Genomic DNA, 14623 nt, shown 5'->3' with positions numbered 1-14623 from the left:
CAGTCGTCTTCATCATGCTGTTCCCATTTTAACATCATGAGACCAAGACGACACGAGAAATTGCCATTTTTTGTTGCGGTATACCCACCACTGTTGTTAGCTCTCCTTTCAGTACGTTGTTTGAGATGAAATGAGAGTAGTGTACGTGTTTTATTTGTGAAACCTGTCAATGTTTAAAGAGTAACTACAACTGCAAAGCACTTTTTCAGCTGGAAACCAACATACACACATAATTACTGATGTGTGTTAGCGTCTGTGTACATTTTGAAAATAAATGTGGAAGCCTGAGCTTCTTTATGGTATGGGACCGTGAATATAATCCTACGCCAACATTAAATAATGAATTACTCAAAAGAAACTAAACATGAAAATGAAAAACTGCATGCCAACCCTTTTGTAACAGAACAGCTGCATTGTAGGTTATTTTGACTCCATAGTTCACCCTTAAAAAAAGCCCTGTTTTTTGTTATAGACTTGCAGTTTGACCATCATGGATGACATCCAGAATCCTTCAATCGAAGGACCAGAGTCCTTTATCGTCTTTCTCAGTTCCCCCCAGGGTGCTGTCCTCCAAGAGCCCTATGAAGCCAGTGTGGTCATTGCTGATACTTTCCAGGACAGTATGTACAGAAGAATCACAGACTTTTAAGCATTTATTAAAATCTAATAAGCATTTTCCACACACCTTATAAATCACTTGTATTCTAAATATGTTAAACTGTACTTCAAAGTTCGAAGTAGATTTTCACAGCTGCCATATCCTCTCTCAGTTCCCAGCATGCAGTTTGAGAAGAGTGCCTACACGGTGAAGGAGGGAGACAGCATCCTCCACATCCCCATCATACGCACAGGTGACCTGTCCTTCAAGTCATCTGTGCGCTGTTTCACCAGGACGATGTCCGCCATGGTCATGGATGACTTTGAGGAGAGGAGGAACGCAGATGAGTCCCGCATCACTTTCCTGAAAGGAGAGAAGGTATCATTTTTTCTATAGTATCAGTAGCAGAAATGTTTTAATGTTTGTATCTTTGCTGTCCGTAAATATTTTGTTTGTTTCTCAGCTGAAAAACTGCACAGTTCACATCAATGATGACTCGGTATTTGAGCCCGAGGAAGAGTTCCAGGTGCATCTTGGGACACCACTGGGTGATCACTGGAGTGGCGCCATGGTGGGCGTGAGGGACATTGTCACCGTCACAATCACTAATGATGAAGATGGTAAGCAGGCGCTCAGTCACACCCAGAGAACGTGTGCTGATTAGGGCTGTAACCAATTATCTTGTTTTGTAATTAAGATTAGTAGTAACGTTTAGTTATAATAAAATATCTAAAAACAGCTGAAACACGTAAAAGTTTCATATTCAGTTTAAATCCACATCATGTGACAAAGAAATGACAATTGCTCACATTCTGCGGCTATAGCTCAGTTGGTAAAGGACCACAGGGTCATCCACGGACCACAGTCGTCCCCGGTCCCAGCTATATGTCGAAGTGTGTCTGAACAAGACACTGACCCCCCAACAGCTCTTTCCCATTCCCAGCTGTGCAGTACTGGTCCAAGACCGGTAGAAATTGGCGAGGGTTGCGTCAGGAAGGGCATCCGGCATAAAAACTGTTCCAAATCAACAAGCGGAAAAAAGATCCGATGATAAGCTGAAAGGACAAAAAAAACAAAAAGTTGAAACTAATTAGTGTAGATGTGGTGCTAACACCTCACTGAGTACACATTCACTTAATAACTGCCCAACCTAACTTGTCGTATTCAGACAGAAAAAAACAAAATCACGGTTGGGTCATGTGTTTTGGAAACCAGTTGTCTAAAGTAGCTCGGAAATGAGCGAACATTAGAACCTGCATTACGGCAGGATTTATTGTAGGACTGTTTAGCTTGTATCTAGCTACACCTAATGACCTGGCTGGCTAATCATCAGGGGGCGGTACTGTGACTTTCACCTGTTTCCCCAGCTCCCACCATCGAGTTCGAGCAGGCCTCCTATCAGGTCCGAGAACCTCCTGGTCCAGATGGCATCGAGGTGCTCAACATCAAGGTGATCCGCCGAGGCGATTTGGACCGGACGTCCAAGATCCGCTGCAGCACTCGCGACGGCTCAGCCCAGTCTGGAGTTGATTACAATCCCAAGAGCAGAGTCCTCAAATTCACCCCAGGTTAGTGACAAAACCAAAACACAGCAAACATCCAGACACAAAACATCACAAAAGATTATTTACTGTGTGTCGAGCTTTAGTATGCGTGTTAGAGAAAACCTGTGTCACTGGGAGGAAATATCTCTTCCTTCTTCGTTCTGCAGGAATGGACCATATCCTCTTTAAAGTGGAGATTCTGTCCAACGAGGACAGGGAGTGGCACGAGTCCTTCTCATTGGTCCTTGGCCCTGACGACCCAGTGGAGGCAGTGCTCGGGGAGATCACTATGGCAACAGTGACCATCCTAGACCAGGAGGCTGCAGGCAGCCTCATCCTCCCTGCCCCACCTATTGTAAGACATCTTTAAGCTAACATTCGTCAACTGGGATGTAAATTTAGTGATGACAGCTAATTTAAAAAAAAAAGCAACTCATCACAATCTCATCATCCATTTCTGTTTTGTGTTAGAATAAAAACACATGTCTAGTATTCAGATATAGCAACTTCAAAACAGCAGCAGTAATCTTACAAAAAGTGCATCAGTGCAGCCGTGTCAAAATATTATCTTGTGAGTAATTCCAGCCCGTATCGCTTTCAGTATCTGTGTTTATGCCCCACCCACCCACTCCTTTTTCCCCAGGTGGTCTCTCTCGCTGACTATGACCACGTCCAGGAAGTGACCAAGGAAGGCAGCAAGAAGACGCCCTCTCCTGGTTACCCCCTGGTGTGCGTCACCCCCTGTGACCCCCACTACCCCAAGTACCCTGTGATGAAAGAGCACTGCGAGGAGGCAGGAATCAACCAGACCCAAGTTCACTTCTCTTGGGAAGTGGCGGCTCCCACCGACACCAGCGGCGCCAGGTCCCCCTTCGAGACAGTCACAGACACCACCCCATATACCGGTGTCAACCATATGGTGAGAGACTCCAGAGGCATCGTCTCCACCACTAAGGAAGACGCAAAAACTAATTCAAAGCAGACTTAATATCAATAAGCCACTGATGCACAATCACAATGGGAACAATCATTTGTGCAGGCAAAAGAGTCCATTGTTCATTGTCAAACATTAACGTTTTAGACAGTTTATGATATTGTTTGCTTGCATATAATCATGAAATCAAGGGTCATGCTGCTTTCGTTGCTTTCGGATAAAACAATTAAATTTAATGCATGCTGGTCCTACACCTGCCCACCTGAGGTTCCCTCAGTAATGTACAGCTGCAACAAAATAAAGCCAATGTGTCTAAATAGTAAATTAAGTTTAATTTAACACATATCTAGGGTCATATTCTCAGAACAAAACAAAAGTAATTAAGAAAAGCGAACTCATTAATAGGTCCCACAGTGTCCTTTAATAAAAGCACTAACGGGCTCTTTCAAAGCTTTTTTTTCTCGGTTAACTCTCCACTTGTTTATCCAGTCGGCCTCCTCTCCCGTCTCCCTCAGGTCCTGGACAGCATTTATTTCAGTCGTCGTTTCCATGTTCGCTGCGTGGCTCAGGCCAGGGATAAAGCTGGTCACCTTGGAACGCCCCTGAGGAGCAACATCGTCACCATCGGCACAGAGGGCTCTATCTGCCACACGCCTGTCACCACGGGAACCGCCAGAGGCTTCCAAGCTCAGTCCTTCATCGCCACACTCAAGTATCTGGACGTCAAGCACAAGGAGCACCCCAATCGGTGAGCCGATGCGGTTGCATGGCGACTTTTAAACTGGATTAAGTTCTTGAGTATCGTTGACATTATTTTCCTGATCAAAATGTCTCTGTTTAGGATCCATATCTCAGTGCAGATCCCCCATCAGGACGGCATGCTCCCCCTGGTGTCCACCATGCCTCTGCACAACCTGCATTTTCTGCTGTCGGAGTCGATCTATAGGCAGCAACACGTCTGCTCCAACCTTGTTACTTTAAAAGAGCTGCAGGGTCTTTCAGGTCAGTCTCACACACAAATGGTGATGCTTCCTCCGAGCTGAAACACAAGATCAGACGGGATCCTTCAGGCTACTAAACATCACGTCATTTTGTTGTTGGCAGTCAGGCTCCTTATGCTTTCATCTTTAACTTGTGTAGGTGATACTGCACAGTAAATATACTGATACACAAGAAATAGTCAACACAAAGCAGCGATAAAAAGCGTGTTTCCTATTTGATAATTCTGTCCTCTTCATCGCACTTACGCCATGTCCTCTGAGTCCCAGTCCTTTGTCAAAATTTGATTATCATATGCTAATTCAACATGGGGTGAAAATATTGTTTCGATTGTTGCTCGCAATCAAATATATAAAAATCGCAGCGAATGAAAAATGTGGCTAAACGTTTTCCACATATTAATCTGAACCTGTAAAAGCAGTTTTCTGCGATCATCGTTTAAAGACTCTTTAATTCGTTCACAGAGTCTGGTTTCCTGGATGATGTGTCCTATGACAGTATCTCGCTGGGGCCGGGTTATGATCGGCCGTATCAGTTTAACCCCAACGTCCGGGAGGCCAAGAGCATCCAGCTCTACAAACACCTCAACCTCAAGAGCTGCATCTGGACTTTCGATGCCTATTACGACATGACTGAGCTGATCGACGTCTGTGGAGGCTCTGTCACCGCAGATTTCCAGGTACTGCCAGTGATATATGAGATATGACAAACACTTTATCACTGGTGATCAGCATCAAGTACAAAGCCACTGTTTCCAGATGTCGCAGCTGTGTAGCTGTTAACCTGTTGCAATGATTGTATTTGGACAATGAGAGTGAAAATCTAAATCACCAAAATCCTGGTCGGGTCGAACACTCCCCATCATTTGCTCAGTTCTCATGTAACTTTGATGTTCACACTTTTGAGCACTTCTAGGTCTTTCCATCCACATTTGTTTGCAGATTTTAGATGGATTGTCTGCTTTTGAAACACATACAAAAATAACAAGCAAATAAAAAGAGATTGTTGAATCGCCAGTCAAGAATCACCTCTGAAGTTTAATCAGAAGGCCCATGTAGCAGCCAGTTCACGCAGAATCAAACTAGCTAGAAACTAGGCAAAGATTAAATGGAAAGAAAAAGTAAAATTCAGATTGTGACAATTGATCGTAGTGTATTTTGTAGGAAAATCTCAATAAAGGCCATAAACAAAAAGCACCAACATTGAAGAATGCTGTTGTTTTTCCAGGTTCGAGACTCGGCTCAGTCCTTTCTGACGGTGCAGGTTCCTCTCTACGTGTCCTACATCTACGTAACCGCCCCGAGAGGCTGGGCATCTCTGGAGCATCACACCGAGATGGAGTTTTCTTTTCTCTACGACACCGTTCTCTGGAGAACAGGTCAGACACTGAACACAGCACAACCCTCATACACATACATGCTACCAAAACAAAAAATCTGGTTATTATGAGAAAATTTATTCAGCCTCTGAAAAGTACTAAAAACCCAGCTTATCTTATTCTTAATACTTCAAGACAGATGAGATTTCACATCAATAAGAAGTGTTATTTCTATTTATGTACTTCAACTTCATGTTACTATTGGGATATTTTCAAATGCTTTTTGTGTTTGCGGAGTCTGGTCCAGTGTTGCACTTTTGCTTTGATCTTCATCTGACCTCTGACCTCTGACTTGCTTGGCTGGTGGTTCATGTCTGCAGGTATCCAGACAGACAGCGTCCTCTCTGCCAGACTGCAGATCATCAGAATCTACATTAGAGAAGACGGACGACTGGTGATTGAATTCAAAACTTACGCAAAATTTAGAGGTCAGCTTGCACCGCATGCCACATTCCAGACATCTTCGTTTGCTGCATCTTTTCCTGCACGTGAACTCTTCTTCCATTTATCTTGATCTTTTCTTCAGGTCAGTTTGTCCTCGAGCATCACACCCTGCCCGGACACGTGTCCCGCCTGATGGCTCCCGACCACCTTGGAGGTATTGAGTTTGATATGCAGCTGCTGTGGAGCGCTCAGACATTTGACTCCCCGTACCAGCTGTGGAGGGCCACCAGCTCCTACAGCAGGTCAGTAGACGTATTCACAACCATAACAAGAGGGTGGTAACGTTGAGGAAGATTTCAGTTTCCGTTACACCAAACGTATAAGAACTGTGCTGATCATTGAGTGCTGGTTTACCAGTTTTAGTCTTTGAAATCAGCAGAAAGACATGATTCAAGTAAAAGAAATGTTTACTGTCGAGTGAGGATGGTGATAGATGACGGCTTCAGAAAATCGTTTATTCAAAGTTAATATTATTTCTGGTTAGTCTTAAATCAAATCACATCTCCAAAGAACCTTTAAACTCCCCCTAAAGAGGTTCTTTGGAGATTTCCTTCATTTTTATTAACACCTGGTGCAAATTGATCATAATTCCATCCTCTAACATGTGAGGGCGCTTAGAAAAGATGCAGATGTTTTCTACTCTTTAGGATTTCAGAAGAATCATCCATTAACAGTTTACACTGTCTGTTGTATCGTGTATCCTTAAATAGGAAGGACTATTCTGGAGAGTACACAGTCTTTTTGATCCCCTGCACTGTCCAGCCCACTCAGCCCTGGATCGACCCTGGAGATAAACCCCTGTCCTGCACGGCTCACGCTCCAGAGAAGTACGTTCCCTCATTCTGTTGACTTACTCCTGGAGACAGTTATGCAGTAATACACAGTCTCTCTTGTACTATTATTATTATGCCTAAGTTACATTTGATAATAGCATCTTTTAGGGAGCCTGGGGAATTCTGATCTGTCCTCTCTGGGTTTTCACCAACAGGTTTCTGGTGCCAATCGCCTTCCAGCAAACCAACCGTCCCGTTCCCGTGGTCTACTCCCTCAACACAGAGTTCCAGCTGTGCAACAACGAGAAGGTGTTCATGATGGACCCAGCCACCGCTGACATCTCCATGGCTGAGATGGACTACAAGGGAGCGTTCTCGATGGGTACGATGGGCATGTTTGAATATGGGGAAAGAAAATCAACATTCCTTTTAAAAGTTAGCATTCGTACAATACGCTGTCCTGATTTGTTTTTCTGCGTAGGGGTAGAAGTGATGATTCGTGTGTGTATTCGAGTGTGTACAAACACGACCTGTACTCGATAATTTTATTTCCTTATTCATTCAGCTGCGTTTTGAGGTATCCCGTATTGCTCCGTTGGTGTGGGAGCCACATTTAGTTCTAATAAATGTACCAGAATAATGAGTTTTCCTCATCCAAGTACACGTAAAAATACAATCAACAAATGACCCCCTGCTGCCGTCTGCAGGTCAGACTCTGTATGGAAGAGTGTTGTGGAACCCTGAGCAGAACCTGAACGCAGCCTACAAGCTGCAGCTGGAGAAGGTTTACCTCTGCACGGGCCGGGACGGATACGTTCCCTTCTTTGACCCAACGGGGACACTGTACAACGAGGGGCCACAGTACGGCTGCATCCAACCCAACAAAAACCTCAAACATCGCTTTCTGCTTCTGGTACAGTATTTATCTAAATTTGCTAAACAAGAACTCAGGTAATCAGATTTAGATCAACATCTACAAAATGTTGTGTGGCTTATACAGAACTATCCTACAGAGCCAGTGTTATTTACTCTTCTTAACTCTGACCTTAACCTTTAACCTAAAAGACGAAAGCCGAAATCTCACCTTAAGGTCATTTTCTCTCTCTGTGTTTTCTCTACAGGATCGCAAGCAGCCAGATGTATGTGACAATTTTTTCCATGATGTACCCTTCGAAGCTCATTTTGCCTCCGACATCCCTGAGCTGCAGCCCATGACGGGCATGCCGGGCGTCGACGGATTCACGATGAAGGTTGATGCTCTTTACAAGGTGTGTGTGGAAACTGGCATATAATGACAAGAAATAACCAAATTATATTCATATAGCACATTTAAAGCAGCGAGAGGCTGCACCAAACACACACATGTTAAAAGATACAAATGTCAAAGTTACCGTTTAAGACCGATGTCAGCAAAAAAAGGACGGCACAAAAAACAATTGAAGGATATGACAAAAGGTAACATTTATGATGACATCAATAAAAGAAAGCAGTATTAATAATGTGTCAAATTACTGCTAAAGGGTGAATGAAAGTTTTGTGCATCGATTTAAAAGATTTCTTCTGTGATCAAATGTCTGGAAGTCTGCAGCGTGGATTAGTGGATTGGTCTGTGTTTTAGATGCCTCAAACACTGCTCTACTGGACGACATGTTTCTTCTTTTCCCTTAATAGTCACCAACATACACAGTTGACTTCAGACCGCTGTCAAAGTTATGGCCATTCAGTGCATTTTAGGGGATTTATTGGGTGATATTTCCAGGATGGGTGAGTGTGGCTGATGAACAGTGGAGGTCTACGGCACAGACAAACGAGCTAACCTGGGTTACAGACCAATTCATGATTGATAATTCATTAGCTAACGTCCTCCTTGCCTCTGTGTTGATTGACAGGTGGAGGCAGGCCACCAGTGGTACCTACAGGTGATTTATGTGATCAGCCCGGAGTCACGGTCCAGCCCCAGGATTCAGCGCTCGGACACCTATCAGCTGAGCCGCCCCAAACGAGACCTGGTGGATCGCAGCGGGCGCCTGACACTCGACGAGTCGCTCATCTACGACAACGAGGGCGACCAGGTAAAAAACGGCACCAACATGAAGTCGCTGCGCCTGGAGGCCGGGCCATCCGCCTCTTTCAACGCACACATGGGCAGCTCGGTGGGCGGGGGAGTGGCCGCCATCACCCTGCTGGTCCTGGCTCTGCTAGCCTCCTGCTTCCTTTTCCGTCGCTGCCGCCGACGGTCGGCCAAGACGAAGAACAAGAAGGCTCCGAAGGTCTACGAGGAGTATCCGCTCAACACCAAGGTGGAAGTGTGCATGGACAAGTGTGTGGAGAAGAACTTCAGCACCAAACACTGCACGGTCCGAAACATCAACATCCTGAACCGCAACCAGGAGGCCAACGGCAAGACCAAGGTCAAACAGGTCAATCTGGAGGTAAAACTCCACAACAATCTCAACGATGGCACTGAGGTGTGAAACACTGATGAGGAAGAGGAGGATGAGGAATTAAGAATAAAAAAAAGGTATTTTCCAAAAGAAAGTTTGTAATTAAGGAACAAAATGTTTGTTAATGTATTTTTATACCACTTGGGAAAAGGGAAGAGCGACGTGCAGACGGCATCGTTTTAATCATTTCACAACCGGGCTACCTCAGGAAAGGCCAAACCCCTCATCCGCATGGAACGGCCTAAACATCTGCATCTGATCATCCAGGCTCCGTCTGAAACTGCTGCTTCTTTGTCGGTGTTTCTTCCATAATGATCCATAATAATGGAGACCGGTAGCTCAGACACTAGTCACTGCTGTGGAGCGGCGGCCGGTGCAGGAGAGTTTCTGCAGAGAAACCAGCCCCTTCTACGTCGGCTACAGCTGCTTGTGACGGCCGTGAAAGTATTAAGCGCAGGCAGTAAGTGCTGCTCTGGCCCCGGGGCTGAGTGAGTGCAGCGTGAAAATTCAAAACCAACCATATCTATTCAAGTGCAATTATGCCTTAACATTTGTTAATCGTTGTTTGCATTTTTAAATCCATGTTTCTCGCGCCTTACCTATAGAGACATTTGTACTGTCACCTTGATGATTCAAATTCTGACTTTGTTTGTACTGTTCTGATAGCTGCCAACGATAAGTGCCATGCAGTATTTTTCCTCATGAAATCTCTTCCCATAGCGAATAAACTACAAAGGTTCTGATCCCATCCACATGACTCTGTGCTTTAGCCTTACTATTACTGTAATGAAAATCAAATAATGTATTTTATAAGAGATGTGTCTACCTGCCTTCATTTCACCCAAAGACACAAAAAAAATCCCCCCCTTGTTTTTTGTTGCCACCCTCCCATGTTTCACTCAAGTATTATGTTACTCTCTAATGATGTATTATGTTACACTCTACTACTGATGTTAAGGTCACTGTACGTTCTGCGGAGAGCACTGCGAAAGAGAAATGTCCTTTCTCTGTTTTTGTCCCCTTGATTCCGCCTCTTGTCTTCATTCAACTGTGTGCCTATCAGACGACGCAGGAACGGGGAAATCTGGGAAATAACGTTCTATTTTTGGTGCTATCATTTTGTGTAAAGAAACTACAATGAGATCAATATGATGCCTGTATTTGGTGCCTTTTTTAGTAATAAAAAAAACCTGAAGCCCACGTTTGTCCAGTGTTAAATGCGTTTTGTCTGTTTTACTTGATGGTTCATTGAACATCTCTCAGTAGAGTATTAAGTATTTTTGTACTGAAATGAAACTTACATTAAGTCATTTGTCAGACGCTTTTATCCACAGTGACTTACAGCGAGGTACAAGGCAGCAGGAATCTTAAGTTGAGGAGAAAACATCAAAACAAAGTCCTGTCAGAAGAAGTGTTTCTTTTTCATGCAGATGAAAGTGAAGGAAAGAGCAGAAAGGAAGTTGTATTGTTTTTTTTAATAATAGATTTAAGTGCATAGGAAGGTGTGGAAACCTTTTGTTTTGCCGTTGCCAGGATACTTTGAAGGATCGTCCCGATAAGTGAGACCAAACCCAGGCTAGAGCTGATCCAGAGATGCCCAGAGTCAGAGTGTGTGGATAAGAGGATCTGATTGTTCTCAGCATCAAAGCCTGCAGATAGGTCGAGTAGGATTAAGACCAAAAACCATCAGGAGCTGTTTCTGTGGAGTGACCACTTTTGACGGCAGGCTGGTTGATCTCGAGGACGTTGTTCTTGGAAAGAAAGTCTGACACTTGATTGAAGACTGCTTGTTCCACGGTCTTGGCAAGAATTGGAAGAGGAGAGACGGGTCTGTAATTCCCCATAAGGGAAGGGTCAACAGAAGGCTTCTTGAGCAGTGGGGTATTCTGGGCCTGCTTGAATGCAGTCAGGGAAGTGGCTGCTGTGAGAGATGATGATGATTTGTGTAATAGCTGGGATTAGTGAGGGGGCAACTGCTTGAAGGAGAGCAGGTGGTCTGATGGTTAGAGAGGAGGAGGGTGGATACGTCATCTGAGTTGAAAATGGGGAGGTCAAGGGGCAGATCCAGAAATGGTTTACGGGGGCGATAATTTATGAAACGACAAAGAATAAGCTTTATAGTTATAGGCTAATACTGTGTTTATAAACACTTTGTTTTTTGTTTGTTCAGGGCATCCGGCGTAAAAACTGCCAAATCAACATGCGGACAATGATCCGTTGTGGTGACACTGAGCTCACGGGTTAAGAAGAAAGGACAAAAGAAAAAAAACCCAAATAGTCATAAACAAATTTTTAAAAAACCTAATAGGAACGTAGAATCCATCCCATGCAGCATAATCTGCCTGGTTGCAACTTCTAGAAGCTTGTGATTTTGGAGGTAACCAGCCCTCCCCGTCTGGCTCCACCCGTCTTGACATCCCCTCATTTTATACGAAAAAACAGTAGCAGCCATCTGTAAATCTCATCATTTTAGGCCAAAGTTCATCGTCTGAATACTTTAATCATTTGGTGATTGTAGTATTTTCTGCCGGTATAAGTCCTTATGTTTGACTGTCTCCTTCGTGCTTTTTTTAGTTCACAGTGACCGTGTGCAGACGTCTGCAGCCCTGCAGTCACGACCTTAACCTGCTCCTGCAGCACTGGTAGCGTTGCATCCTGTGCGACGGTGTGTGGTCTCACATCACAGGGGAACTGGAGGAAATGTGGGCCGAGATCCCTGTGTGTGAAGTGTATCAGTCCAGATTTCAGGAGCGTTTTTCAACCTCTGGACGTGAATCCAGGAAATGTGATGCTTGTCCTTTTTTACCGTTATGTTGCTGCTAATGCTACACACTCAGCCACTTTATTAGGAACACCTGTACAATTGAATTAAATCCAATACAGCAGCTCTGCCATGAATTCTACCTTTACAATTTCTAAAGTTTTCCGGTTGAAACTGTCAGAAAGGTGATAATTCTACTCCTTTTTTTTAATGGGGGTCATAGTGGATTGGAGGGCATTAATTAAGAGGTGGTTCTAATGTTTTGGCAGATTTTAAAAAGATTGTACAGGTGCACATGCGGCGACTGTGGTTCAGAAGGTAGAGCGGTCGTCCACCAATCTCGCAGTTGTTGGTTTAATCTCCGGCTCCTGTCGCCTGTCAAAGTGTCCTTGAGCAAGACACTGAACCTCAACTTCATTGCTCCCAATAAGCATTGGTCAGCTGCATAGCAGCTCGTCAGTGTGTGTGTGTGTGTGTGTGATTGTGAGTGTGAATGGGTGAATAGGAAGCAGTGTGAGGCGCTTTGAGTGCTAATAGGTAGAAAAGTGGTTTATAAGTGCAGAACATTTACCATTTGTTAGTGTATATTCAGTATGTGATGTTTTGCATCGATTTATATTCACTATAAATAAAAGTTTACATACATTTATGGAGGGACAAGTCTTTCAAATATTTTAAACTAAAATTTTAAACTGCAAATATGTTTTTATGATGCTACCATTTATTCAAATGCACATTTTACATATTATTGATGCCTTGTTTGTCGTTCTATTTTATAGTGTACAAACTAAATATGGGACATATTTCAGTGTCTAATATTTCTTTTATATATATATTATATATATATATATATATATATATATATATATATATATAAAATATTTCTTTTTTTCTGTATAATGTCAGAATGTAAATGTGTTTCTGTAGCCACATTATTATACTGTCAGCAAAGATAATGCCAGTAAAATTAAGAGTGAGAGAGAGATAGATTTTACAAAAAAGGATCAAAGACATAAGACCTTAAGATTCTTTTTCGTCCCCTTAACCCTCTGCAGGATGCTGCAGCTTGTTGGTGCATTTATCATATTTGAATGGTGTGAAAAATGCATCACACTGCATCTGAGGTTTCTGGTCACTTCCCTGTCAACTCTGGAGTATTCCTGAAGTGAATTGTTCCCTAAATCCATCGGATATGGATTTAATAGTTGCTAAATTGGGATCGATGTATTTGACTTCACCTTTTCAGCTCTTGTGAAACACAACCCACCTGAACATAAAGCGTTGACTGGGAAGATGATTGAGAATATCATTTCATACTTCCCATTTCTTGAACTTGCAACACCAACAGGTGGCAGCACACAATTCACAGAGAGCCAGACAACAATAAGTGTGTCAAGGAGGAAAGATTCCCCACGCAGAAACAGGATGTTTCCAGACATGGGGTTTATCCAGTCATGTGATCCTGCTCGGCTCCTCCTCGTCTCTTATGTAATCCCCATCTAAGCCATGTGCTCCCCCCATAACCACTGACCTCATTGTGCTAATTGTGAGCAGTTACCCACTGAAGGAGATGTTTTCCTCCTCTGGAAGCTCATGCATAGACACACACAGCTGTGTGTTCACACCCTCATTAATGTTGTCTGGTGAAACAGTTTTTCCCACTGTGTAGGACAAATAAACTTGAAGTAAGTGTAAACCGACGACGTACCAGCCACAGTTTTTGCCTGTACAGGTAGAACCAAGGCCCCGATGAAGTCAGAGTTTAGGGTTTTAAATGATTAGCCTTCTTTCCAGTCAGTTTGTGTTATCTTTGCTCAACCAAACTGCTCCGTCTGTCAGTCACTCATAGATGAGCATTGTCTGGGACCATTGTACGGAAGCCTGCCGCTGCCAAGAAACAAACAAAAACCCAACAAAACAACCGCTGACTTACACGTGTTTTCTTTCACATCAAACAAAGCCGTTTTCTGTCAATTGAGAATGGGACGTTATGTCACAGCGTGTTAACCGTTGGCGGTGCGGGCGCCATCTTGTGATCTATGCAGTTTTTCTTGTTTTGTTTTGTTTTTACCTGGGCCAGCTACAGTGGTGAGAATGGATTAAAAAGTTATTTAAATTATTTAAATTTAATTTAGATCAGAAAAGATTTAGAGGAACAAAATCGTCCACACATGGAGAAATGAAACCACATTACCGAGTGACAGTACTGAAGAGAAAAACTATAAACCATAAATATATGGAAGGTTTTCTTGCCGGACAAAACGGGAAATCTGGCAATGTTATTCTTGTCTATGAGAACTTTTGGAACATATTTCTGTAAAACAATAGGTACTGTAGCTTCAAACATATTCTAATTTAATACTCAGGTGCTGCTGCGCACTTACCAAACTTCTGCTCTTCTGATCCTTTTTAGGTTTAGTCCAAGGCCACTGTATTTTGGTTAGCTATGCGGGGAAAAGTGTAAAAACGAATAAAAAATTAACATTACTAATCTGGACTTATATGTTATGTTATGACTTATATTTTATGGACTTATAGACAGGCTGCTTGACAATGATTTATGTTTGTACTCCTTCATAGCAGGTTGTACATGTGTAAAACAGCAGCCTTAAGCTTCTCCTCTATGTTCACTCATAGATGTATACATAGATACACGGGATAATGCTAATGCTAAACCTGGTACCATACTCTCGTTCTCATCGGCATTCAAGATTCAAAATTCAAACAACTTTATGGATTGTGTTTCCT

The 14623-nt window shown here is 43.2% G+C and overlaps 1 protein-coding gene and 1 long non-coding RNA gene across 4 annotated transcripts in view; one reads left to right on the top strand and one right to left on the bottom strand.

Annotated features, from left to right (window-relative positions):
• Positions 1 to 10327, top strand: part of fras1 (Fraser extracellular matrix complex subunit 1) — a 219048-nt gene extending 208721 nt beyond the window's left edge. For all 3 annotated transcript variants that reach the window (XM_067521433.1, XM_067521432.1, XM_067521430.1), the window contains 17 exons: positions 473 to 620; positions 771 to 976; positions 1062 to 1218; positions 1966 to 2166; positions 2310 to 2497; positions 2786 to 3061; positions 3592 to 3824; positions 3918 to 4078; positions 4540 to 4754; positions 5303 to 5453; positions 5774 to 5881; positions 5980 to 6139; positions 6608 to 6724; positions 6886 to 7052; positions 7378 to 7583; positions 7792 to 7938; positions 8560 to 10327. In XM_067521433.1, coding sequence (XP_067377534.1) covers positions 473 to 620; positions 771 to 976; positions 1062 to 1218; positions 1966 to 2166; positions 2310 to 2497; positions 2786 to 3061; positions 3592 to 3824; positions 3918 to 4078; positions 4540 to 4754; positions 5303 to 5453; positions 5774 to 5881; positions 5980 to 6139; positions 6608 to 6724; positions 6886 to 7052; positions 7378 to 7583; positions 7792 to 7938; positions 8560 to 9144 — 3426 coding nt within the window. In that variant the 3' untranslated portion in view covers positions 9145 to 10327. The remainder of the gene's footprint in view (positions 1 to 472; positions 621 to 770; positions 977 to 1061; positions 1219 to 1965; positions 2167 to 2309; positions 2498 to 2785; positions 3062 to 3591; positions 3825 to 3917; positions 4079 to 4539; positions 4755 to 5302; positions 5454 to 5773; positions 5882 to 5979; positions 6140 to 6607; positions 6725 to 6885; positions 7053 to 7377; positions 7584 to 7791; positions 7939 to 8559) is intronic.
• LOC137136243 (uncharacterized) lies at positions 835 to 2093 on the bottom strand. The gene is made up of 3 exons (XR_010915560.1): positions 1954 to 2093; positions 1408 to 1653; positions 835 to 961 (listed from the first exon to the last, which is right to left on the bottom strand). It is a non-coding gene; the product is annotated as an uncharacterized lncRNA (long non-coding RNA).
• Positions 10328 to 14623: the final 4296 nt, after the last annotated feature.

The sequence above is a fragment of the Channa argus genome, chromosome 11 (genome assembly GCF_033026475.1).
Source record: "Channa argus isolate prfri chromosome 11, Channa argus male v1.0, whole genome shotgun sequence".
NCBI classification, from domain to species: domain Eukaryota; kingdom Metazoa; phylum Chordata; class Actinopteri; order Anabantiformes; family Channidae; genus Channa; species Channa argus.
Note: the sequence above shows the minus strand (reverse complement) of the source record. Positions and strands in the feature narration are given on the sequence as shown.